The sequence below is a fragment of the Podarcis gaigeae genome (genome assembly GCF_964106915.1).
Source record: "Podarcis gaigeae genome assembly, chromosome: 1".
Taxonomy (NCBI): Eukaryota; Metazoa; Chordata; class Lepidosauria; order Squamata; family Lacertidae; genus Podarcis; species Podarcis gaigeae.
The window spans coordinates 119,738,335-119,765,788 of NC_139678.1; the positions used below are offsets into that span (position 1 = coordinate 119,738,335).

General features: G+C 43.1%; 1 protein-coding gene across 2 annotated transcripts in view; it reads left to right on the forward strand.

The window, feature by feature from the left end:
* Window positions 1-27,454, forward strand: part of COL3A1 (collagen type III alpha 1 chain) — a 93,867-nt gene that overhangs the window by 22,810 nt on the left and 43,603 nt on the right. The window contains exons 2-10 of one of the 2 annotated variants that reach the window (XM_083704030.1): window positions 7,294-7,496; window positions 12,190-12,240; window positions 14,324-14,443; window positions 17,101-17,163; window positions 21,139-21,201; window positions 22,434-22,487; window positions 24,245-24,298; window positions 25,217-25,270; window positions 27,055-27,108. In XM_083704030.1, coding sequence (XP_083560156.1) covers window positions 7,294-7,496; window positions 12,190-12,240; window positions 14,324-14,443; window positions 17,101-17,163; window positions 21,139-21,201; window positions 22,434-22,487; window positions 24,245-24,298; window positions 25,217-25,270; window positions 27,055-27,108 — 716 coding nt within the window. Of the gene's footprint in view, window positions 1-7,293; window positions 7,497-12,189; window positions 12,241-14,323; window positions 14,444-17,100; window positions 17,164-21,138; window positions 21,202-21,499; window positions 21,841-22,433; window positions 22,488-24,244; window positions 24,299-25,216; window positions 25,271-27,054; window positions 27,109-27,454 lie in introns of those variants that run through there. The other variant, XM_083704031.1, reaches the window with a different exon arrangement.

Here is a 27,454-nt window from a genome sequence, read left to right on the forward strand (position 1 = left end):
CCTGATACATTCTTTCTGCACTAAATGGTGAAATGAAACATGGATTTTGAAAAAGCAATCGCAATTTGGGCCCCTTCCTCATTATATCAGCCCGTTCTGTTTCTTTAGTGGTATAAATGGAAATGTTGGCACTGTTTCAAAACTCTCTTGTTGGGCAGGAAGGTTTGCCTCTGTTTTGATTTCTCTTTGCTTCAACTCAAGGAAAGCAAACACATTGATAGAGATAACCAGTATTAAGATGTGAACATTTAGGAAAATGCAGTTTTAATCTGCTATATATATTTCCAATACTAGAAGAAGAAAAAATCTCTCTTTCTGAAATGTTTTCCAGATGTCTAACAACTTGTAATTTATATAAACAATTTCTGGCAAGCCTTCTCAATAATTACTCAAAAAGTAAACTTGTATACAACTCTAACGAATGATGCATTGTATGTTGAAAACAAGCTTTTGTGTTTTATAAAGACTTAAGGGCCAAACCCCCGTGTACAGTGCACTGGAATAAATAGATTTAAATATGCCAAACTCTGTTTTGGATCGTGGCCAGTATCTTGGATTGCAACCAGCACTCATCCTCCCCTCCTTCCCCATCTGCTCATTATGTTCTGAATCATAATAACCATGGGAGCGACATGAAATTCACAGGGATAAGCAATTGGCTAACTGTTCCTCAATCTTGGGTTCCCAGATGTTGTTGGACTACAACTCCCATCATCCCCAGACAGATTAGCCAATGATCAGGGATGGTGGGAGTTGCTACTCCAACAACATCTGAGGCCCCAAGGTTAAAAATCACTGCCCCCATGCCATGTTTTCTGGATTAGCAATTCGGCCACAATGCAAAAGGAAGTCCTTGTGCGATCAGGAAAGTTTGCAGGGTCCCAATCCCACATTTGTGAAATTTCTTTGCTTATTACTCCACTGGCGGTAGGTTGTCTTGTCTCCTGACAGAATCTCTCTTCCCTCTTGATCATGGCATGTAGTCATTTATTAGAGCAGGAGTAGCCAACACGATACTCTTCTGAGGTTTTTGGTCTCCAGTTTCCATCAACCCTGCTCATTGGCCACACTGAGTGGTGCTGATGATGAAAGCTGGAGTTCAGCAACATAGTGAGGGCATCACAATGGCTACCTGTAGGCTTGCTGTCACCAAAATGTAAAGGCAGGGGGTACCCCCTGCTACGGGGTAAATTGGAAGCCATTAAAAAAAATCCTCATAGCCTCAACTACAATTGCGCCAAAAGTCTGCCCAATCGGTGAATTGTTTTTGTTCTTTTAGCCCCAAGTCTGGAAACAGACATTTCAACCTGTAGTATCAACTTCCCATTATGTCTACATATTCTTTGCCAGCGCTGGCAGTTTTGTATTTTTCACTTTTAATTTTTTTTTTTTTAAAAAAAAGGGATGTCTTCATAGCCAATGTACAGGGCATTATGTCATCGTGAGCTGACACATCTTAACCTAGCAGGGGTTTTGTGAACTGGCAAATCAACCCAGATGGAAGGTTCTCCTGGAAAAATGTATTTAATACTTTCATCCTGCCAAAAGCCACAGAGATTTGTAGTGCGGCACTTCCAGTTTAGTTCTCAACTGATCTAGCAATATCCAGAAAGTTAGAGAGAAGGCTGAAAGTCATTATAACCAGATGTTTGGGTTACATTGCCTTCTGATAGGTCAATTGTGCCACCTACCGTATATGAAGAGAACGACAATGCTCCTAGATTAGACCATTCAGCGAAGAGTCAAAGAGACAATTTCCTGTTCAATAATAGCATTTTTATTTAAAATCGTGTTCTTTTTAATGGCTTTCGTTGGCAGAAACAGCCACTTTTCTAAATCTGATGCCTTCTTATACTAGCAATTTATTGCAGGCAAGGTAGTTCCATAGTTTCCCCATTATTTTTTGCTGAAGATAATAGCTCTTTGGGACATAGTGAGACAGCAAAGCTATTTTATGCTCTTTCTCTCACTATTCTAATAATTTACAATGCAGTTCTCCACATCTCCATTTACTTCTAAGACCCATTGTCTTCAGGGTCTCTTACTCCCAATCAGTGCCTATAGGATTAAATTACATTTGCTTTAATCTCCTTAATGCAATGGCATTTTTATTAGTTTTAATCTGGCAGTAATTTGGGGGCACTTTGGGGGCGGGGCCCAAAAGCTGGGGTTCCATATGATTTTCGCCCCAGTTATGTGTGCCTGGGACTTAAAATAGTTCATATGCATTCTCCTAACAGTCCATGTCTCACCACCATCATCATTTCATTCCCGTTTGCTTAGGGGAAATGGAGGTAACGGAATGGAATTATTGGGTTTCATTGCTTCACATCCCGTAGATGGAATGGCTTCCTTAGTCCATAGAAAGCTTTTGATACAATGGAGTGACCAAGGGGAGTGGCAACTTTTGCTGATTCTCTGATGCCGCTGCAACCCCAGTACAGTGGCCAAGCTGCATGTTCTGCTATCGGGGGCGGAGACTAGGCAGGGGTGTGGCTGTCACACACACACCCCCCCCAGGGATGCGATGTGCACCTGGGGTGTGTGGTGCGCATCCCGAGGGTGTGGTACGCTGCCCGTGAGGGTGTGACACGCGTTCTGGGGGTGTGACGCGCTGCCTGTGGGGGCGTGGTGCCCGGCATGCGTGGGGGTCCACGGCATGTCTCCAGGGGGGTTGCCGCAATGGAACCCTACCAGAATAGTGGTGCCGCAGGCGGTCCACTCCCTCCACACCACCATTCCTCCCCCAGTGCACCAGTACCCCTCCCACATTGTTCTGGGGGGCACCCTCCAACTTTCCAGAACAGTGTGGGAGGTGGTACTGGGGAGTGAATGGGGAAAGAGGAGTTGACAAATTCTGCCTCCCCCACTGAAATATACTCGGAGTCGAGAGTGGATTTCATGCTCTTTATGCAGCTCATAGTGGTGAGAAGGAATGGAAGTTCCCCCACAATATCTGCTTTATATACATTATTTACACAATGGGATGCATGTGATTGGCTAATTCCGGGATTCTCCTGTGGGCCAATCAGGTTGTGGATTTATTTCCACCTGGATTGGGTGGCTCCTGCAGACAATTAGACTGCTGCATTGTTCTAGGACCAATCAGACTGCTGCATTTTGGATCCTATTGTTCTAGGACCAATCAGACTGCTGCATTTTGGATCCTATTGTTCTAGGACCAATCAGACTGCTGCATTTTGGATCCTATTCAACTCAGTACATAACACGCACATGCCACCAGCTGTAGGGAGGGAAGCCAGAATGCAACCCACACACTTGTCCATTAAATTCACGTTGGGCTGAGATTTGTTCCAGAGACCTAACAGCTCCAACTAGTCCATTGTTCTGTCTACTGGGTGACACTGCGTCTTGAACTGTACTGGGAACTTTGACAGGAAGGAAGGCCTCTTGTTCCCTCCAGGAATTGTCATAAAATGGTGTGGTTAGTTTGAAAGGCCACAAGATGCGTTGTATAGGGAAGGATATATATATATATATTTGTTTAATGCTACTAACATTATAAACAAAACACGATGCATAGATTTCAAGTAATCTTTTTATATTAATCAGGTTTAAAGAAAGGATTTTGCTTAATGAATATAACTCTTCAGCGAGCTTTGATATTCCTTTTCCCCCTCCTATTTCAGGACTCAATGCATTTTATTTCTGAACATTCACGTTTGGCTTGTTTCTTTCATTTCTGCCTTTTACGACTGCTGTTATGCATGGGAAAATTCACCGGGGAATGCTTGGATTCAGGGGCTATAGCCAAAGTTTTTCCAGATTTGCAGATGATTGTTGGGGTCATAACAGTACAAATAAGAATAAAGGAATGATAATGTTGGAACCTTCATCCATGCATGCATATGAGCCCAAATTCATGTTTTACCAGATTTCCGTGTGTGTATACAGCGGTACCTTAAGGGATGCGGGTGGCACTGTGGGTTAAATCACAGAGCCTAGGGTTTGTTGATCAGAAGGTCGGCAGTTCGAATCCCCGCGACGGGGGTGAGCTCCCATTGCTCGGTCCCTGCTCCTGCCAACCTAGCAGTTCAAAAGAACGTGAAAGTGCAAGTAGATAAATAGGTACCGCTCTGGCGGGAATTTAAACGGCGTTTCCGTGTGCTGCTCTAGTTTGCTAGAAGCGGCTTAGTCATGCTGGCCACATGACCCGGAAGCTGTACGCCAGCTCCCTCGGCCAATAAAGCGAGTTGGTCCCTTTACCTTATACAGCGGTACCTTACAAAAGCTTCAGGTTACAAAGTCCAGTAACCTGGAAGAGTTAGCTCGAGTTGAGAACTTTGCCCCAGGATGAGAACGGAAATTATGTGCCGGCGGCGCAGCGGCAGCAAGAGGCCCCATTAGCGAAAGCATGCCTCTAGTTAAGAACAGTTTCAGGTTAAGAATGGACCTCTGGAACGAATTAAGTTCGTAACTAGAGGTACCACTGTGTGTGTTTGTGTGTATCCCCCTCTATTTTTGCTGTTCCCCAAAACAGCTCAGTGAAGATTGAGCATGCTCACTGGCCCCAGAATGCTGACTGCTGAAGGGCAAAAATGGAATTCTGGAGTGGAATGGCAGAAATCCCAAACAGCAGCACTCCATCTACAACATTTGTTGAAGGTCTCACTTTTTGATACAGGAACATCTGTTCAGCAGAGTAACCATCTAATCATTCCTACGTTTTCCCAACAGCAGCTACCTGGAGTTAAACCTTATCCTGAAACTGTCACTTAAAAGATAATTATGACAGAATCTTTACCACTTGCCAGTAAATTAAGGTGGCAGGGAAGCAAATCTTTAGCATCCTTAGGGATCCTTCTGAAGCACCATAGCTGCCCAAATATCCTGTGACTGATAAAATGGTTCGGAGATTCTAGACTCTGTTTTGTGAGTGTAAACAAATAAAGAGATCTACTATTTCCTCATTCCTCTGATTCCCAAGTTTATACTATATGAGCAAGTTCCTTAGGTAAAGGTAAAGGGACCCCTGACCATTAGGTCCAGTCGTGGCCGACTCTGGGGTTGCAGCGCTCATCTCGCTTAATTGGCCGAGGGAGCCGGCGTACAGCTTCCAGGTCATGTGGCCAGCATGACTAAGCCGCTTCTGGCGAACCAGAGCAGCGCACAGAAACGCTGTTTACCTTCTTGCCAGAGTGGTAGCTTTTTATCTACTTGCACTTTGATGTGCTTTCGAACTGCTAGGTTGGCAGGAGCAGGGACAGAGCAACGGGAGTGTTTGTTGTGGGGGAGGAAGGGAAAGGAGAATGTTAGCCGCTTTGAGACTCCTTAAAGGGAATGAAAGGTGGGATATCAAATCCAAACTCTTCTTCTTCTTCTTCTTCACCCCGTCACGGGGATTCGAACTGCCAACCTTCTGATCGGCAAGCCCAAGAGGCTCAGTGGTTTAACCCACAATGCCACCCGCGTCCCAGAAGTTGGAAAGCAGTGGCCTATTGTACATACACAACCTGGCCAATGGATTGAGCCACCTGGCAAACTCAGAGCGTCATGTCTGACCAAAGCTGAAATACCAACAAAGTGAGCACACATGGTTGGATCAGACATAACATGAAAAAGATTGATGGAGATGCAGAGGCCATAGATGCTTGAGGGAGGAGAACTATTTTAAATGAACTGTACTCCTATGTTGTGAGGGTAAATAACAACATTGGAGTCTGGACTGCTGAGGGATTCTGTGCCAACACAGATCCCTCCTCCTTGAGTAGAACTAGCCCACATCTTAAGATACAGGCTGGTTGGTGGTAAGGAAAGTGGTTGTTCAGATACTTGGGTCCTTGGCCATATAGAGCTTTATAGGCCAATGTCTATAAACTGATTGCAGTAGCAAAATTAAATATATGATAATGTGTTTATGTTCATAAGTGAAATGTTGTTGGGAAGTATGTGTATGTAACTATGTATCATTCATCAGAGTCTTCTGTTTTTGTTTGTAAAGTTAAATCTTCTGAAATGTGTAACGTGAAGATGCACATCATTTCCCACCAGGGGAAATTAACATCGTTTTTGTGCTGGCATTAACAATTTATGCATTGTATTTTCATGTAATTGAGCTAAGATTTAAAATATGCATAAATAAGTGTTTTTAATATTCTGTTGGAAGCCACCCAGAGTGGCTGGGGATACCCAGCCAGATGGGTGGGGTATAAATAAATTATTATTATTATTATTATTATTATTATTATTATTATTATTATTATTATTATTGCATTATTCCCATATTTACAGAAGTGGGATTCCCTCCCCCCTCTGAAACAACTAATGACACTCATTGCTTTGAGATATTAACAAGAGAGATTGCTGTTGACATTGAACAAACTAGAAAAAATGTCAGCAAATTCTACTGATAATCTTTTATTTCAAAAGATTGCTTGTCATGCCACTACTACCATGCTACTATGGTACATACATACAGTGAAACATAGTCTGCAGTCATGACCAGCTTCTGTTTTGAGGTAGCCTTTGAGTATGGCCCCTTCTAAATCAGTGGCCCTGAACCCCAGTCATGAGTTGAACTGGGCAGCAGTTATGAGCTGCCATTTTTATTTCCCACAATGCCCTGGAGCAACACTAGAGACTGCTCAAGGGTGCCTGGTTCTGACATTAATGTTATATAAGTTGGAGTTCTTGTTATTAAATATACCAAGAAAAAAGCACACCAAGAACTCAGAAATTGATTTGCGGGTAGGGACCACTCCCACTATTGAAACTTACATTGGCCTGAGTTCTTGGTGTGCATTTTTCTTGGTTCTGACATCAAGCTTACGATTTCACGCTATTATAAGCAGAAATTATCAAAAACATTTCACTTTATGTACTGTAGAACTTTATGTTCAGCAATGTTCTCCCCTCCCCCAATTTGTACATGTGTTCACAATGGAATCTAGTTCTTTTTTAATCTAGTTTTTTAAAAAGAATTGTAGGTGTCCATCTGTCACCCTTCCTAGTTGCTTGTCATCAAACCTTTCACATTTGTCTCTTAGCGTGTAGTGTAGAATTCTTTGTGAAAGTGTTCACCGTTCTCTCTGTTTGGGAAAAGACCCTAGACAAAACACAGAATCTCACGTTGTTTCCTTTCCTGCTATCTAGTGACCACCTCCGCTCTTCAAATGCTAGATCATGGAATCACAACTGCCATTTTAAACTCTGTCAATGATCAAATAGCAATAATCTGCCAAAGCTGTTTGCTATTTCTTCCATTTGTGTTTTACTGATGTGCACCCAACACCTAATGATTATTATTTCTCTCCTCCACGTTTTTCTCCCCAGTCGTAGGAGCATGTACACACCTTGGCCAAGTGTACGCTGACAGGGATGTTTGGAAACCGGAACCATGCCAAATCTGTGTGTGTGACTCAGGAGCTGTTCTGTGCGATGACATCGTCTGTGACGATATGGAATTAGAGTGCGAGAATCCGGAGATTCCGTTTGGAGATTGCTGCGCAAAGTGCCCTTCACCAACGATGCCACCTGTAAGACCTTGTATAAACCTACCACCCTGAATCCAGCCTCAGCTAAGCCTTGATGCCTAAATTTAAAATGGTTTAGGCTACAAACCTATGCACACTTCCATGGGAGTAAAGTCCCACTGAATTCAGCAGGACTTCCTTAAGACATGAATAGGTTTGCACTATTAATCCTATTGAGTCGGATTCAACACAGTGCTAAGGAAAATTTTCCATGAGCGCAGGATTTCTGCTTGCAGAATGGAATGTTCTTCCCCTCTTCTCCCAGCCTCCCACAACCCTATGGAAGAAATTTAAGTATGTCATGGTGGGAGGAGAAGAGGGCAAGTTCTATTGCACTGTGGTAATTCTTGGTTTTGTGCTATTATTTTGTTGACCATTGACCACTGGCTTCAAAGGGGTTATATTGGGCTCAATTCTATTTTCTTAGGCTTAACTATTGCTATGGCTCTTGATCAGCGCATACTCAAAATGGCCGTGTGTGATATATTCAAAACCTTCCTTCAACTATTGATTTAGACTTTGTGAAATCAAGCATCAAAGAGGGCCAACGTACTAGGAGCATCATCTAAATACAGCTATTTCCCCATTCTCAAAAGGGCCATTTCATGGAGGTCCAGGAACGCTGATTCCTTCCCTTTTCACAATGAACCAGGACCTCTGCACTTCCTAGGCTGATAAAAGGGTTAGAATTTGAACTGCCAGGATATACGGAGAAATATTGTTTTTGCAACACGTTCCAGTCCAAACACCAACAAGCAAGTCTCTCAGCAATCTCCCAACAAAATCTGTTCTCACTAGAAACGGAGAGATGCTGTAAACTGTTGAGCATATAAAACTGGGCAGGGCTTGTTATTCAAATAAATCCTGGCAAGGAATATCAAGAATATCTACTTAGGCCAAAAAACTTTGCATCCAAAGAACACTAAATTCTGTCCCAAGAGAACATCCACTCTCTGCACAATTTGCATTGCCAATTATAAATTTGCAGCTGGAAATTTCTCATGGTGTGTAGATGCTTGGAACAAAGTTCATGTTCAGCGCTTGATTTCCGCTAGCTAAAATGCTCAAAACCCAGATCTGGAATCAAGATGGAAACTTCCATAAAATGGAGTAGTCTGCATTATGAGTTTTGTTTATGAACCGTTGGGATCTTTGTGTTGTTCCTCCCCTATCCCTCAAATACTGTAAGAATACTTGAGGGATTTGGTGCTACTAATGAAATAAAAATCAAATGCTTAGAGACACAACCTTTTACAGAGTGTGTGTATATTTAGGAATAAGCCCCACTGAATATAGCCGAGGTGATGAAATGTTTCTTTGCCAAAGGCCATGTTCTCTCAGGGAATTATCTGTCAGGGCCCCTCAGGGGCCACATGGCAGAGATAGGCAAAACCAGAGATTAAAGTGAGCAAGACCACCTCTTTCTCCACTCTTTCCAACAATCCTTTCTCTCTCTCTCTCTCTCTCTCTCTCTCTCTCTCTCCTTCTGCCCAGTAGCTGTCATAGAAGGGACTGCTCACTCGTATCCCTGGGATGGCTTAGTAGAGCATGAGACTCTTAATTTCAGGGTTCAAGCCCCACTAAGTGAATTTTGTGGTCCTTTCCAACTGCACAATTCTATGATTCCATAACTCAGAAAGGTCCCAGGGATTTGAACCAATTGCTTGCATAGAACTTTTGCTCCTCCTTGCTTCCATTGTTCCATCCAATTCTACTCCCCCTCCACATTCTTTTCTGCCTGTTCCTGGTCTTCTTATTTTCCTCTGGGCTTCCAATACCCAAATGAAATTAGGTAGAGGGCCACATGTACCTCTTAGGCCACAGATTTCCCACCTCTAGTATATAGAATATTCTTTAGATGAAAGTTGATGGCATAGATTTCAACTGCTGTCTCTCGCTGAACTAAAAGTGACCGGATGTGTTAAAGTTCTCTGTTACTAATCCCTTACCTGAATCATTATTTTTCATCCTAAAATTACCCGCAAGAATTTTAACCTTTCCATAGTGGTTTCATCACTAGGCTATACCTTCCCCATATGGTGTTTGTATGACTGCACACTGACCTGGCTCGAAGTTTGAGGGACCAACTTTGAGGCCCACTCCTGTCATAGACGTTTTCATAGAATTATAGAGTTGGAAGGGACCACAAAAGTTGTCTAGTACAACCCCTTTCAATGCAGAAATCTTTTTGCCCAATGTTGGGCTTGAACCCACCACCCTGAGATTAAGAGGGTTCATGCTCTACTGAGTGAGCTATTCCTTCAGTTGTCCTGATGGGAGCAAGCGGTTTAGCACATTCAGTGAGTGCTACACATCTACGATCTTTTAATTTCCCACAATGCCCTGATGCAGCAACAACCACACAAATCTCATGGGAAGAAAATAAACATTTCTAGAGTGCTGTGGATTTCTAATTTCTGCATTAATCTGAAATTAATAGCATTTAAATATGTACATATTTTTGAACTTGTTTTATTTCAAATATATGCATTTCTAAGCATTCTGAAACAAAGTATTGTTTTAAGCAAGGGTTATAAGCGTTTTTTGGAGCCAATAAAGGCATCACTAAGTGTAGAAAAGTGTAAATTCCAAAGGAAAACTGTGTTGTGATCTGCAGTTAGTTCTAGGGGTGAAGATCATGTCCAGCTGTATCATTCTCAGAGAACAAAAGAAAGAAGCATTTCTACTGAACACAGGCCGCAATAATCAGGACTCTTTAGCTAAAGGCTAAATTGACGCGGGTGGCGCTGTGGGTAAAAGCCTCAGCGCCTAGGGCTTGCCGATCGAAAGGTCGGCAGTTCGAATCCCCGCAGCGGGGTGCGCTCCCGTTGCTCGGTCCCAGCGCCTGCCAACCTAGCAGTTCGAAAGCACCTCCGGGTGCAAGTAGATAAATAGGGACCGCTTTCTAGCGGGAAGGTAAACGGCGTTTCCGTGTGCAGCTCTGGCTCACCAGAGCAGCGATGTCACGCTGGCCACGTGACCCGGAAGTGTCTTCGGACAGCGCTGGCCCCTGGCCTCTTAAGTGAGATGGGCGCACAACCCCAGAGTCTGGCAAGACTGGCCCATACGGGCAGGGGTACCTTTACCTTTACCTTTTAAATTGTATGATGACATCCCATCACCCTCAATCAAAAACTAAATGTGTTTATAACTAAAAATGTGGAGTGTCCCCTCATATTGTTTGAAAACATTTGGGCAATTTATTGTCTTTCCTTGAAAACTAAGCAGCTCCTTTTGATAAACATGGTGACACGGGTTGTAATACATACCAGAATTTATCTCATCTAGACCATATGAAAGAAGTGCTCATTTTCATGGATTTTATTGGAGTTGTACTTGGAAAGCTTCACAATAGCCTTTTCTCTGAATTTTATTGCCCTCAAAACACCAAACGCCAAGCTGTTCAAACAAAGACATTGTGCACTGAGGGAAGAAGGAAGGGAAAAGGTGAGGAGTAGCAGGAAAAAGAAGAAAAGGAAAAGAGAACATTATTCTTTATGTCTGTTAAATTTCTGTTGTGCCCTTCCTCCCAAAGGAGCCCAGGGCTTCAAAGAAGTCAACAAAACAATGCAATTAAAAATAAAATAAAATCTTTAGAATGTTAAGAGTACCCAAAACAGGAACATCTTTAAAAAGTCATCACAGCTAATAGCGTTCAGATTCACAGGAACGGTGTATTTCAGCAATCGAGCACCTGGGTGAACATGAAAGCTTTTACATACTTCTTGAAAGTTAATAATGAGGGGGAAAGATGCACCTCACCAGGGAGGGCATTCCACAAATGGGGAGCCACTACTGAGAAGGCCCTGTCATGGGTCAATATCAGCCAGGCAGCAGAGACAGAACCATCAACAGTGTCTTGTCTGCCAATCACATGGCCTGCAATGGTTGATTGTTTCCTACTAGTAGCTAGCTCAGCAAGTCCTGTTCTGATTTTTTGCATTCATAAAAAGAATGCATTTCTTTTCAACAGTGTGGCCTTCTGGATGTTAGTTAGTTAGTTAGTTAGTTAGTTTATTAAATTTCTATACAGTCATACCTTAGATCCCAAACACCTTGCGAGTCAAACATTTTGGGTCCCAAACACCGCAAACCCGAAGTGATATGAGTCTTCCGGTTTGCGAATGTTGCTTGGAACCCAAACATCCGACATGGCTTCCATGGCTTCTGATTGGCTGCAGGAGCTTCCTGCAGCTAATCGGAAGCCATGCCTTGGTTTCCAAATGTTTTGGAAGTCGAACGGATTTCCAGAACGGATTCCGTTTGACTTCCGAGGTACTACTGTACTGACTGTTCTTCATCCAAGGATCACAGAGCAGTTTGCAATATAAAAGCACAAAATTGCACACCATAGTAACAAACAACAACCCCCCCTCCCAGTATTATGTTGCTGGACTCCAACTCCCATCAGCCCCAATCAATATGGTTAATTGTCAGGGATGGCGAAAGTTGTAGTCGGACAACATTTGGAGGGGACTTGGTTAGGGAAAGTTGCAGCTGGGGATATGACAGTTAAGCAAAAATGCAGTCTTTCACTTATTTTGGTGGGGGAGAACAATACGATCTTTTTGAAAAGTGCCAATGTGGATGTATATTCCTATTCACGTTTGAAACTCTGGTCAATTTCTGATCACTTATTTTCTTTATGTTTGTACTGACTTTTATTGCTCACCTTGATTTCTTTTTCTTCCTCTAGGGCCCTGATATGAACATTCCAGGTGGTCCTCAAGGCCCCAGGGGAGATCCTGTAAGTTCAAAAACTATAAAATCATGTCCTTATTTCTCATTTTTTTTAAAAAAAAAAACCAAACCACTGCAAGCGAGCCTCAGTTCCCAATAATACTAACACAAGGGAAGAATGAAAGACTCAGGCCACTTGCTTAGGATGTTGGTCTCCTGCCGCAGATCAGCTTAGGCTTCAAAGGCCTAGTTTTTCACACTAGGAGAAAGCTGTAACATTTCAGATGTCTAATGGGGACACATAATTGACTGCTTCTTATTGCAAAACTTGCCCTGTTTCCATATCCCATACTTGTATCCCATACTTGCAGGTGGGGCTGTGGTCTAAACCACTGAGTCTCTTGGGCTTGCTGATCATAAGGTCAGCAGTTCAAATCCACACAACGGGGTGAGTTCCCGTTGCTCTGTCCCAGCTCCTGCCAACCTAGCAGTTCGAAAGCACACCAGCGCAAGCAAATAAACAGGGAACCCCTGTGGCGGGAAGGTACATGGGCTCTGGCTTCCGTCATGGTGTCCCATTGTGCCAGAAGCGGTTTAGCCATGCTGCCCACATGACCCAGAAAAACTGTCTACGGATAAATGCAAACTCCCTCAGCCTGAAGCGAGATGAGCGCCACACCCCATAGTCAAATTTGACTGGACTTAAGCATCCAGGGAGTGGGACGTGGGTGGCGCTATGGGTTAAACCAAAAAGCCTAGGACTTGCCAATCAGAAGGACGCCGGTTCAAATCCCTGCGAGGGGGTGAGCTCCCGTTGCTCGGTCCCTGCTCCTGCCAACCTAGCAGTTCGAAAGCACGTCAAAGTGCAAGTAGATAAATAGGGACCGCTCTGGCAGGAAGGTAAATGGCGTTTCTGTGTGCTGCTCTGGTTCGCCAGAAGCGGCTTAGTCATGCTGGCCACATGACCTGGAAGCTGTACGCCGGCTCCCTCGGCTAATAAAGCGAGATGAGCGCCGCAACCCCAGAGTCGGTCACGATTGGACCTAATGGTCAGGGGTCCCTTTACCTTTACCTTAACCATCCAGGGATCCTTTCCCTTTACCTTTTTACTTGTATCCCCTTATGGTTGTTCACAAGAGCTCACCGCATGCAAGCAAGCAGGAGGCAATGGGGACCTCTCTCTAATGTTTACATTGACTCCCATTCTTGCTCCTAGTGCCCATGTTTCAGGGAACATCACCAAGGGTCTATGCATATAAAGTATAATGTGCAGACTTGGTGGGTGGAGGACTGGAGGCAGGGCAAGACATTTGCACATGTCCTCACTGCCCTTTCACACATTGGCCATTGTGGCTTTTGTGTGAACAATCCTAAGTTAGATTTTTTTTTTTAAAAAAAATGTTTTTTATTAAAGATTTTCTTGGTTTACAAAAGTATGTGCATCGTCTCTTTTTCAAGTTGTAAAGTCTTTTCTACAGATCAGTTGCATTTGATATGAGACATGAGCAATGCCGGATTTACGTATGAGCTAAACAAGCTATAGCTTAGGGCCCCACTCTCTTGGGGGCCCCCCAAAAATTTAAAGCAAAAGAAACACTGTACATTTTCAAAATATAAGATAAAAAACAAATAAAATAAAGCCTACACACAGCAACAGTGTAGATCCATAAATTGCCATACCGCATATATTCAACACAAAATACAGCGACAATTTGTTGTTGACAAAGGACAGCTGGACATATAAAGCGCCCCATTACCTTCAGTAGCTTACGGCCTCATCAAACCTAAATTCGGCCCTGGGCAATAGTGTTGTATACAGTATAAGATTAGGGAAGAAGAGTGGGGAGGGGGTGCTGAAACTTATATTCTTTTATATAGTGCATGTGTGGGGTTTTGTGGCAACGTCAGCTGGGTAAGTTCTCGTTCTATTCGCTTATTACATTTCCTTGATAGTGAGAGGGATTGTGGGGGCCCAAGCTGACGCAAGTGTGGGTCATCAACACACCATGCCTACTTGATGTAAGAAGGGGAAACACATGGGCAACACACACTGTTTTTGTTTTATAGTATTTCGTTCTAGTTATTTGAATGACAAAGGGCTTGAGCACTTGATGCATGCCTCAATTATTATTATTTCAATTCATGTTCAGGGTCCACCTGGTACTCCTGGAATAAATGGTTCACCTGGTCCACCTGGCCAGCCAGGAACACCTGGCACTCCTGGCCAACCTGGAGTCTGCCCAAGTTGCCCCGGTCTCGGTACAGGATCGGTAAGTCACTCTCTCCTTTCTGTTTATGTTTTGGCTCTGAATTTGTTTTAGGTGAAACAGTACTATGTGCACGCCATAGAGTCATGAGAGATACGTTGCTCTGTTCCTCCATAGAACAGCGTTTTGTCAAAGGTTCTGAATGAAGATGGGAAGTTTCTGGAAAGTCATAAAATGTTGTCCAAAAAATGGATCCCTAGGCTGCCACCACAGTTCTCTGGCCCCCCACTCTTTATAAACCCCACTCTAGATATTTGTGCTTCTTTAATTTTTATATTCCAGGGTCCCTGCCACAATAACTCACTGAGCTCCTCCATTTGACTATTTTCTGCTGCTAACCTTTCCCTCAGAACATTTTTGTAGCCTCATGGTGGCTTGGTATGTATGGTAGGCTTAGTCATGAGACTGGCACCATTACAGGAGACAGGATGAACTAATAACTAAGATTTTTATTACTACTCTTGTTGTTGTCATCTCAATAATTTTGTTTCTTGATGACAGTTTCTAAGGACTCAAGAGTTGCTGTTGCTGTCACCAGCCTTTAAGCACCTTGGGCCAATTTCCCAAATTCCTAGCCAAATTCACGCACAACTCTGTTCAGCTACTGGGGACAATCTGCCTCTGGTCAAAAAGCTCCACCAGTTGTACTTACAGCTGCTTGGGCAGCTTAGCTGATTTTATAAACCAACCTGTGTAACTTTCTTCTGCTAAGACCTTTACACAGGGCAACCCCTTAGCCCAGGCATAGGCAAACTCCGGCCCTCCAGATGTTTGGGACCACAGTTTCCATCATCCCTGACCACTGGTCCTGTTAGCTAGGGTTGATGGGAGTTGTAGTCCCAAACATCTGGAGGGCCAGATTTTGCCCATGCCTGCCTTAGCCCAACAGAGTCAATGGCTCCCTTCATTTAACTTCACCATCAAAGAACTGTTACACACTGGGGTTGAATGGCTTTGTAGGCCTCACCTTTCACTTTCAGTTGAGCTTTCTTTGGTCTTTGTAAAGGACAAGACGGCACTCTGGACTGGCAGTTAAATCTTACTTCAACTTTGGGGAGGGGGTTGTGTTCTTCACCACACCTGAGACAACAGGCTCATTCAGGAGCTCCAGGATTTCCTGTGAAGCACAGTTCTGTCCTTACACAGAGCAGAATAGCCAGGAAGGAGGAGTTTCGCAGGTCTCTACATTCCCCACCTTTAGCATTTGCTGGTCCTGATACTGCCCATTCCATTGGATTTTTGTGTCCCACCGCAGCTGAGAACCAAGGAATCCTTCTATCCAACATCTGCTAAATGCACTCAAAAAAACGTGTGTCTTTCCAACCAGTAAAATACAAATTCTACTTTTGTATATGGTAACAGCCCTGTTTCCTTTCACGGCAGCTGTAGCTAATGCTGCATTTTACTACCACGTGGTGCACTTCTCGCAATGCCAAAAAGAAACCTTTCGTTAAAGAATTGGTCCGATAAACCTGCCGTTCTCCAGGAATGTTGGGGAAAGTGAGAAACTTAAGTCAAAAGAAGGACATGTCTGGAAACAGACATCCATGCGGGGATCGAACCTGCAACCTTGGCATTATCAGCACCACACTCTAACCAACTGAGCTATTCAGTCCATTAAATGAGCCTATAACTTTGCATGGTTATTATGAAGTGTTATGGAGTATTAAAACAGAGTCCACAAATCCACAAGTGTATGCAAGTCCCCCCTCTAGCAAGCCCTGATCCTTGCTGCATTGAATGCTCACTGCTGAAGTGTTCAGTAGACCTCCTTCCAGAAACTTGTATGATGCCTCCAGCCAGGAGTCAGAGCTCCGGGGAAATCTCTCCATGCCTGCTGTTGTGTATTGGCCCTAGAAGGAACTGCATGAGTAAGCTGTCCATCACTGTGCTGTTATGTTTTTCGGTTGTACATTTGTTTGTTCATGCAAATTTGTATTTGTTTGTGCAGCCTTGGTTTGGCTTCTTGGTGTGGATACTTTTCACTTCCTTGACCTTCTACAGCTGATCACAGTGGTATTTCCTTTTTCTGCCTGCCCCTTCTGTCAGTTCTCCTTGCTACAGCTACAGCTCGCAATATCTCCCACGCAAGCTTTGGGCTATGGTTTGCAGATATCTCCTTTCTCTCTGATAAAGCAACGTGTGTTCCATGGACTCATGGATCCATGTGAGGCCCTTACAATGTTCTTTCTTTACCCGTTCCTTCTCCCAAACTGCCTCTTTCCCAGCTTAAGGTGCAATACTGAGAATGATGGCGACGATAACATTGCGCGGAGAAAAGGGTTGTGAAAATGGACAAGAACTTTATCTTCAGCCTCCTGGAAGGCTGACCTTTAGCGGTTCAGGAGACAGATTCATTTGCTCCCAAGCTACATTTTGGTCAACCCTGCCACTGTAATTGAGAGCAACAGCATTATCCACGCTAAAGGAAATTACAACCCTATCTTGACTGACCAATCATGAAGACGTGTCCTATGGACTTTGAGTGGGACACCTCTTCATTTCAAATTACAGTATTGCCAGTGGATCTGTGGACAGCTGTCAGCTCCTCATTACATGCTTACATGTGCTGGTTTTGTATGTCATTGCAATTGTGTATGCTGTCCTCCTGTTTTTTGTGTAATGGCTACATCTTTTTCGATTTCTTTTTTTAATTACAGAACTTTTCTCCTCAGTATGAAGGCGATTATACCAAGTCTGGTGGAGGAGGATACGGCCAACTTGTAAGACAATAACACTGTCTCTCATCTTTTTATTGAAATTACTGGTTTTCCCCTCCTTGTACAGATTGTATTGAACATATACTATTACTGCTTAGGAACGTAAGAAGTTTTAAAGCAGGTCACATTACTCTGGATCTGGATTTGAGCAATTCTTTAAAATATTTTGATCAACTTTTTCCTTGACATCTCTACCTTACCATTATTTCTTCTTCATTCCCCTCCCCTTTGATTTTTTTACTTCCTTGCTTCCATGTTCAGCTTCTTCCTTTCCCCCCTTTTCTTTTACTCCTATATTTTCCTACTTTCATTTAAGTTTTTTCCCCATTACCTGCTCCACAAATTTCTCCCTCCCAGTCATTTTTGTCATTTTCTCCATTAGTAACAACATTTCAGACCATTCATTGTGTCTCATTCTCTATTTCCACATGGAAATTTCAACTGATAATGGATCAAAGCATTGTTTATAGCTCTTTTCGCATAAGCAGACTTTTATTGCATTTCCCCCCTTATCTATAGCTGCCCAGATCAGTCCATAAGGATTTTTAAATACTTATTCAGCATCATATATGTGCTTTATTTTTTGCTGGGGGGGGGGGATGTTCAAGAATTATTTTGATGTAATCAAACCTACATGAAATTTCCTCAGTAAAACCGTGTCATGAAAGAGGCATTCTTGTAGCTCCCACTTTCTATGTGAATTATGCAAGCAGTTCATTTCCCCTTGAATAGGCAATAGCCACCTACAATTGTCCGTCCTTATTTTCTTGAATGGAGCACATGTTTAGAAGAACATTGCAAATTTAGGAATGCAGGGATAGCCCGGGATATTTTCCTGCATGAACCAGATCCCAAATGATGCTCCCCATAAAAATATCAGGTCCAGCTTGCATCCTGCCCTCATCTACCACCAGCACCATTCATGATGCCACCTGAAGCATGTGGTCTCACAACACTACATGGCAGGACTGGCCCTGTTGCAATCAGGTTTGTATTCTGTATATTCTGTTACAAGGGCTGTATTCCATGCACTGGATTATTAAGAAAGCTGTCTACACAAGTGGTCTACAAAGGAGATAAGAATCCTGGTTATTTCCTACATCTTTCCTACTTTGTCCATTTATTAATATGCTCATTAATCACTATATTCATTCACCTTCTGTTCCTCACAGGTTTTTTTCTTCCTTTCAGTTTGTTTGTTCATTAATCCATCCATCCATCCATCCATCCATCCATCCATCTATCCTCTAACCCATTCATCCATTTCCAGTTGTTTACCATATTTCTCTCACAGTTTGTGTCATTTGCATTCTGCTGCTTGGCTTCCACATCTGAGATGCGCTGAACCAGAGGGGGGAAAGAAATACCTGACCATTTAATGTTCTTGGTTGCTACATTGCTTGTGAGCTTTCTGTTTGACTTTTGCCATGTGGGTATGGCTAGAGCTTCAATAGACACAGATCACTAGACGGTGCCAAACTTCGTTTTGTGTGCAGCATTTATTGGTTCTTATTTTTTTGCGACTCTTGGAACAATGATGCACAGCCAGTCCTTGGCCCTTTACCTAAAGAGAGCTTGTTTCTCCATTGAATCACCCACATCTGGAAGAACTTGGTATGACTGTGTCTGGCACAGCAATCACAAGAAATTCTCACATGCCAGCTACAATGGAGCCTTTTCATGATGGGCAAACAGTGCCAGCCAATAGAAAGGAAGCACACAGGTGATTGGCCGTATGATGATCAAGTGTCATGAGGCTCTATGCAAAGAGATCTCCAAACTGAAATCATCAAGAATGGGGGAATTCCCTGTTATTTTGGTAGACACAAAGCAAGCACATCTACATAAATCTGTATCTGTGCCAGCTTGAGAATACTTTCAGATTTAGCTTGTAACTTGTAACTTGCAACTAGCCTTTATTGGCATAAGTGAAAACAGTAAACTCAAATAAAGTCATCCAAATACATTGATAATCCAAACACATACAATATATAAAAGACTAGATAACCACTATTGAATAAATCAGGCAATTTTAGATTTAGCTTTAAAGATCTCGGCTAAGTTCCTCGAAACAATCTTGGTACAGATTCAGCTCTTGATATGTGATGATTGCAATGGAATAATTGACTTGTGCATCAGACTGCACTTTTCTTCACTACTTTGTTTACTTACACTGTGCCTATTTGTAAATTAAGATTTACCGCATACAAATCAGCAGTATTGAGTAAGAATGCCTTATAAGTGAAGCATTCGGCTGCCAAATATATTAACTGGTGCAAATCCTTGGATACATTAGCTGCCTTATGGAATATATTACTTTGCCATTCGTGTCATTCGCTTCTTGTCACATGGAGCATGTCATCTAAGTTGCAGTTCTTGCAATAGGATTCCTGTGCTGCTATCACAGCGGGCTATAATTAAGTGGCGAAAAAAAAAATTATTCCCTGCTTTGTGAAATATATTTTATCTGTGCTGTAAGTCACAGGATATATTTCCAGTGCTCAGGAATATATTATGTGTGCTTTCACTTATGGACTCAGTGTGTGGGGAGGAGCATTGTCCTTCCCCACAGAAAATACAAAAGCTTAGAACACCTTTTAAGCAGACATATAAAAGCATAACTGGGTATGGATGACAAAATGTGCCTTTTTGCCTAATTATCAAGCATCCACTATACAAATTTGTTCATTTTCCATCAAACCTTTGAGCCTTTTATGTGTGTGAAGTGTGTGTGTATGTATGTGTGTGTGTGTTGCGTGGCGAAACCCCTCCCCACAAGAAATGAAGACACAGGAGACGTTATTTAAGGTTAATGGGCATTAAAAGGCCACAACTTTATTGATTACAGGAGTTGGAAGGTATTGGCCTTAGGCATTGGCTCCTATCGACTACCCGGCATGGAGACCGGGAGGGGTTATCCACAAGCCGTGGGGGTCCTGTTGAAGTACGCCAACTAGGATCCCACGGGTGTCACCGCTCTGGGGCGTGCCGGAGGCCCTTACCTCCCTAGGTTTCGGACAAGGCAACGCCCCCCGGAGTCCTCTACCGGACTACCCCTTTTCATTGGGGGAAGGTGATGGCGCTTCCTTCCCCCCTTCATTTACATAACAATTACCCCTGCTAATGCCTAACCGCCACAGCCAGAACGGGGGCAAAGAGGGCGGTCCCCGGGCGCCCTGGCCTTAAATGGGGCCAGGCCACAGCTCCCCAGCCCGCCGATTGGCGGGCTGAGTCTCGGGCACGGGCGGGAATTCCCTCTTCTCACGGGGGCTAACTCCACCCCCTGCGCGCGTGGGAAAGGGGATGGCCCGCAACGCCCCCTCCTCTTGAGCTCGGAAGTGGCTTTGTAGATATGTGGGGAAAGGTTGCAGATCAGTGGTAGAGCATTTGCCTTGCATGAAGAAGATCCCACGTTTAATTCCTGGTATCTCTAGGTAGGGCTGAGAGAGAGATCCCTGTCTAAAGCCTTGGAAAACACTGGTGGTCCATGTACTGTACACAAGACTGAAATGGATCGATTGTGTGACTCCGTATTAGCTAACTAAACTTCTTATGTTTAGCGTGTGGAGATGGATAGATAGAGAACGTGCAGAATAAACCAACAAGAGAGTCATCAAATACTACATAAAAATTTGACTATAATTTTAGTACTAGCACTTGCAATTCAAAACCACTAGCAGTGAGATTGTTTTTCATCATAGGCAAAGGGCTCACTGTATGATTATGCTACATTTTCCCTTAATCTCAGTGGAGCTGTTTCTCACCAAAACTCCAATTCTGTTGCCAATGGAATAGATGTGGATTGAGATGGGTTCAAAATTGCCTAGTTAAAGCACACTCTGCCTTTTGCTTCATCTTTTCCAATAATACTGACGAGCCCTTTTGTTTCAGCTTGCATTTGGTCTCTACACTCTGTCTCATGGGTATATTCTAAATTCACTGTGTCTGATGGTATTGTTTTTACAATGTTGTTTGCAGGGTGCACCTGGAGCTCCTGGCGCACCTGGCCTCCCTGGTCCTGTTGGTCAGCCCGGTCCACCTGTAAGTACAAGTAATGCTTCTCTAATATCTTTTCTCACTGAGAAATAGGATCACGTTTCATGAATAAGGGCCAAACCAACCATTACCTAGAAGATGCACCATTTTGAAAACTTCTGAGGGAAAGGCCAAAGGAGATATCCAGCTAGTTGTGCCGCCACCTTTCACACGGAGCACTTTCGGACATGAAGCTAAGCCAGGGGAGCCAACTTGGGCCCCAGGTTATGGGTGCCCAGTATGCATGATGTCACAATGTCATATTATGACGTGACATTATGACATCATGCACAGCTCCTGGCCTCAGAACCTGACTTCTGGTGGTACCGGAGGTTGGGTTTGGAGGTCTCAGAAAGCATCTCCAAGGCTTCTGAGATGCTGTCCGAGGCCTTGCAAGATCTCAGAAGTTGTGGGGGGGCCCTGCAGTGTGGGTGCCAAGCTAAACCATACTTATATGGCCTGCTCTCCTCTCCCTGATCCACCCCCAGCTCCAGAGAGGAAGATTGGAAGCACCCAATTCCACAAATGAGTTCCCTATTTAATCCAATCTCCAAGGAGTCTGGTTCATTTAAACAAGCTAGGATCAATCCATCATTTTTCAAATTAACCAGAATTCTCCAGGTTTGAGCATGACAAGGAACTCTGGTTAGTCTATAAGCAAAAGTGGATTGTCATTATCTCTTCTGTTGCATACCAAAAGAGGAGAGTGGAGGGAGAACTGAGGCTCACTCTCACATAATTAAACTATGGTTTTAGCATTGTGTCCAAACTGAGCCATTTTTTAAATTCTAAAATACAGTGGTACCTCGCAGGACGAAATTAATTCGTTCTGCGAGTTTTTTCATCTTGCGAATTTTTCATCTTGCGAAGCAACTGCACCTCTTCAAGCAATGCACCCTGGGTATTAACGGTTTTAAGAAAAAGGAAACAAACTTGCAAGACGTCTTGCGAAGCAAGCCCATAGGGAAATTCGTCTTGCGAAGCAACTCAAAAAACGAAAAACTCTTTCGTCTTGCGAGTTTTTCGTCTTACGAGGCATTCGTCTTGCGAGGTACCACTGTATGCAGATAGCACAAATTATTGCATGCTCCGCAATGGAATCTCTTTGATGGTGTCAAAGGAATTCATTCTCCTTGACTCCCTCTTGATGTCTCAGAAATTTGGAATATGTGATTACAACATTTAATGAGCCACTCAATCCATGATTCCTAAGGTGTGCCATTTGTCTTGCCTAATAGGGACCCCACGGATACCAAGGCCCCCCTGGTGAACCTGGCCAAGCTGGTGCTCCGGTAAGTATCAGTGTACACTGTTAATTAATTGGCCTCACAACTTAATTTTGGTAAATGATCGTGCTGTGTGGAATTGTAGATTAAATACTTCCAGCATTCATTAGCAGGAGTCATTATTATTGGACAGTTTTCTACAATATTTGGAAGAACATAAGTAATGCAGATTTTGTAGAATTGTGGAAACGCTTACCTGAGGCTCGCAGGCACATTTGAAAAGAACCTTGTCTCTTGAACTGGTGCAATCGTAAAGCATTGGGGAGACTACCGCCTTATCCTACACTCTGATTGGAAGGTGAAAGTGAGGGCAGAGGAGCATCCGGAATGCTTCTATCCATTTTTGGAGGCTTTGAGCATTTTTCTTTCTCAAAAATGCTTCGCTACCCATTGGAAACCATAGGAAAGAAAATGGAGGAAGAGATTTAGTCAACCATGTGACTAAATTGTCCCTGGTTTGTGGATGAGTCAGGGGAGCATGACAGCTTTGGATCCTTCAGATCCAAGCCTCTCTCAGGGACACACCTAGAATGCCTCTGATATGACCCCATTTTTATTTTATTTTTGGCCATATGGACATCAGAGCTCTGCCAGAGGATCAGAAAAGGAGGCTCTGATGTCACTCTCCAATGCTAAGAATTTTGTCTCAGATGTTGGAAAGATGAATTCAGTATTCTTATGGTCCCTGGAATGCCCTTGCAGAGGTAATAGGATTGCACCCTTAATCTGCTGAGGCAAAAGTAAATGTAAATGCCAAATAAATGTTTATTATTATTATTATTATTATTATTATTATTATTATTATTATCCCGCCCTCCCCGGCCAAAGCCAGGCTCAGAGTGGCTAATATCATACAAGTAACACAATGCATAAAAACAAGTGATCAGTAAATTAAGATACATCCCACAATTAATTCAAACAAATTAAAATTAAAATTAAAACTGAAGAAGTGGCAATCTTCAGGTTAAAATTGAAGGCTGTTACCAACTGTATCTACTGATATTATAAGCACCTGTGAGCGGGCTGGGAACCTCCTTCATGCTTCTTCTTATAAAAGGAGAACTTACTTTGACAGCTCCAGCGGTGCTCAGGGACATATAACCTTTTTGGGAACATATTTTTAAAGATAATATCAAGTCAATGTTCAAAAAAATCAATACAATATTTATTTATTTTTACTTTTTAAAGCATTTACTTTAAAAAGCATTAAAGGGACAAATTGTCACCTGAGTTAATATTTTTCAGATAAACTGAACTACAAAACCATGACCAGGCAACATTCTCTGAGAATCATGTTCATTCTCAGCTAAAGCCTGAGAATATAGATTAATAAAACAATGTCCTGCATAATGTTTTGCAAGACTTCTGAAATCCTAGATTTCACCATGTGGTGGGAGGGACAATAACAAGAAATATTCAGCCATGAAATTAACAAACAACAGGTGCCATATAATTGACAGCACCATACAAATCCATTGTGGATAGATTCACAGCCACTATATTTTGGAAACCAGTTTCTCAATAGCCATAATGACTACAGACTCCATCTTACTATTCCACAGAGAGGCCATCATGGAAGGTTGTAAACAGTTGCAGAAAAGTAGGGGAAATCAGTTTGGATTCCGACATCACCTGCTTGAACTAAATAAGGACTAGATAATTCTCTGTTGATTGCAGAGTTCTCTTTCTCTCAGAACCTACATAATCTGATTTCCACTGGCTATCATTTCTGTAGACCACCATATATTGTTTCTGTTTTTCAGGGCCCTGCTGGACCACCTGGAAATATGGGTCCACCTGGCCCTGCTGGGAAAGATGTAAGTTAAGTTCATAGTTAATATTAAGCTTCTCATATTACATAAGGCTATCTAAGGAGAGTCATTTTCTTCTAGACCGTTGGTTTGAATCCAAAGGTGGATTGTACAGGTAGAAAAGTACTTCTCTTGATACAAGGTGTCCCCCATTTCCTGTTTTGCTCAAAGATCGGTGAAAGAGACGTCAGACGCTATGAATGCTGATTTGCCCTCCACTAGTCTAAGCCCCTGGTTCCTCTTGTCCAACCATGCTTGTTGACAATGACAGTCGAGCACATTTTGCCATGTGGGTTGCGGGGATGGGGAACACACAAGGGTAGATGGACACACAGCAGAGGAGGAGGCAGTGGCAGCTGACAAGAGCAGCAAATGGCAGGCAGTGTGGTCCACAGAAGCCGAATCTGCCACCCCTGCCAGCTGTCTAGAGCTGGCCACCAGGAAGCAATTGCCTCACTATGCCTCATAGGTGAGCCAGGCCCATAGCTGTCAATGTTTCCCTTTTTTAAAGGAAAATTCCCTTATTCCAAATAGGATTCCTCGCAAGAAAAGGGAAAAGTTGACAGCTATGGCCAGGCCTGCTTGTTCAGATCAAAGCCAGAGGGTTGTATCAGGCTGCCCTTCCATCATATATACACCTTAGTACACATTGGAAGACCTGCACAGGGTGTTCATTATATGCACAATGAGTTGTGAGAATAGATCAATTAAAGTCAACAAGACATTATTGTTCTTCTCATAAAGGAATGCCATTCACAAAACTGATTTTCCTGTTGTAGGTCTGGTCCTTCTTTTGAACTCTTAAGAATTTACTGAGACACTATAGCAAGACAATGCATTATTATTATTATTATTATTATTATTACTATTACTATTACTATTACTATTACTATTACTATTACTATTACTATTATCTCTCTTTAGGGAGAATCTGGAAGACCGGGCAGAACTGGTGAACGTGGATTACCTGGTACTCCTGTAAGGAAGGGGAAAAATTTTTTCTTGGTTTTGAATATAAATATGGGTGGTTCTGGAAACGTGGTCCAATCTGAATGTGGCTGAGAACAGTGTTGAAGTGGTGTTTATCATTAGGGCAGTTCTGATATCTGCCGTCATGCTTTTGAAAGTAGTCGTGTTCCGGCCACTGACATACACAACATCCATGTTGAGTGCATGTTCAGTGAGGCTGTGAAGGGGCTCTTCTCTTGAAATTAGCCAATGTCAGGGACTGGGCAGAGGGGGAGTGGTGGAGACTGCCTCCCCATCCTGAACTTCCCAGGGAGGAAGAAGAGGAAGACAGTTTAGATTTACAACAGGGGGTTGCAGGAGGTCACAGCTCAGAGGCAGATGAGAGGAAAAGTTGGGAAATAATGGGAGAGGAGGAGGCAGGACCGGAACGGCAGCTGGATGACACAGTGTCTTTAGAAAGTATTCTAGACCCCTTATCTCCCAGAACCTGGTGAGCCTTAAAAGTAGGAGAGCAAAGAGCTCAAAGACAGAGGGCACCCATAGAGGAGGTGATGATGATGATGACGAATGAGGAAGTAGGAGAGACGGGGGATGGAGATTCACTCGGGACAGCGCCATTATCTAAGAGACTGGGTTCTATAGCCTCTCTTTGTAAATATTGACTAAAAAGGGACAGTAAGCAACCTTCCTTTGTCTTTATACTTTCCTGGGAAACCAGCCGGGAGTTGCTGACAGCATCTTGTCACCCAAACACCAAGAGCTGCTCAGGATCTCCCGTGCATGGAGGAGCTCTTTACATGTACATGTAACTGGCCAGATATGCAGGTAGCAGGGTACGTAACCACACTGCCTGCCAGCAGTGACAAGACTAAGCCCATACAACCCTGAAACTGCCCCACACATTAGTTCAGTGCTTTGTGGGGTTGTTTGAACTCTCTGCTGGAAGCCATGCATTTCAGGATTGTCCTGATGGGGGGGAGAGGAAAAACCCACTTCCCAGTTTGGAGAGTATTCCCACAGTATCATGTTGTGTAGCAGTTGCAGAAATGTGGCTCTTGGATGCTGTGTGAATAAGACACATGAGACCACATGTGACGGTTGAAATCAAGCCGTTTATACAGCAGGTAATACAGCAGGTAAGTAGGCGTGGCATAGCAGTAGGGTAAGGATCAGGTCATATTCCAATCAGCCCTTGCTGTTGGAAGAGTGCTCTCCACTTGATGGTTGGGAAATGCTCATTGCAGTCTTGGGAGTTGACCAGTGCTGACTCTGGTGTGAGACAGGCACATCCATAACTTTTGAAGCAACTTAGTATGTGTTGTGCATCAAAACTATTGGTTTCAAGCCTTATTGACAAACTCAGGCTTTTACTTCTACAGAGTATGGGAACTTCAAATAACAATGTGCTCAGAGATTTGTTCGTCTGTCTGTCTGTCTGTCTGTCTGTCTGTCTGTCTTCTTGTTTGTTTGTTTGTTTCAATCTGAGTGATACCCAGAATTAGCCATGCTTAGCGCAAACCCAGTGAAATTGGTGGATATACTCTGAGTGACTTATTTGGGTATCACCCTAAGTCACATTTGGGAAACCTTTGGCCCTCCAGATGTTGCTAAACAACAACTCCCATCATCCTTTGCTTGCTGGGGCTGATGGGAATTGTAGTTCAGAAACAACCGGGGAGCCATTGAACTGAGAATGCAATAAAAACTCTTTCAGTGAATATTTATATAAAATGATCTCCATTTTACATGCGCCTTCATGGATTCTTTTTCTACTACCTCTCATTTCCATTTAGGGTCACAAAGGTCCCCCTGGCATGCCTGGCATGCCTGGAATGAAAGGTCACCGAGTAAGTATTTTAACTTCAGCCAATGCATGGTAGAAGGCATATCAACGAGCGGTAATTCTCCCAGTTCTTGTATATAGCAGAATATTACTCAAGCCAATGAGATGTTTGTTCACTCAAACACTTTTCTAAGCTAAACTTGCTGAAGCCCCAAAGATCAGAGCCCCAATTCAACCAGTTAGGACAAGGTAACTGCAATTAGCTTTTGTTGGCTTGGGGTCCGGTTATGTTAGCAAGTATTCACTGGCAGAGTCAGTGAAAAGTGGAAATATTCTCAGATGAGTACAATTTTTCATTAGCACTGCTGTGTTCAGGCAATTTGTATGGAGAATTCTTTTTTCTATATAGA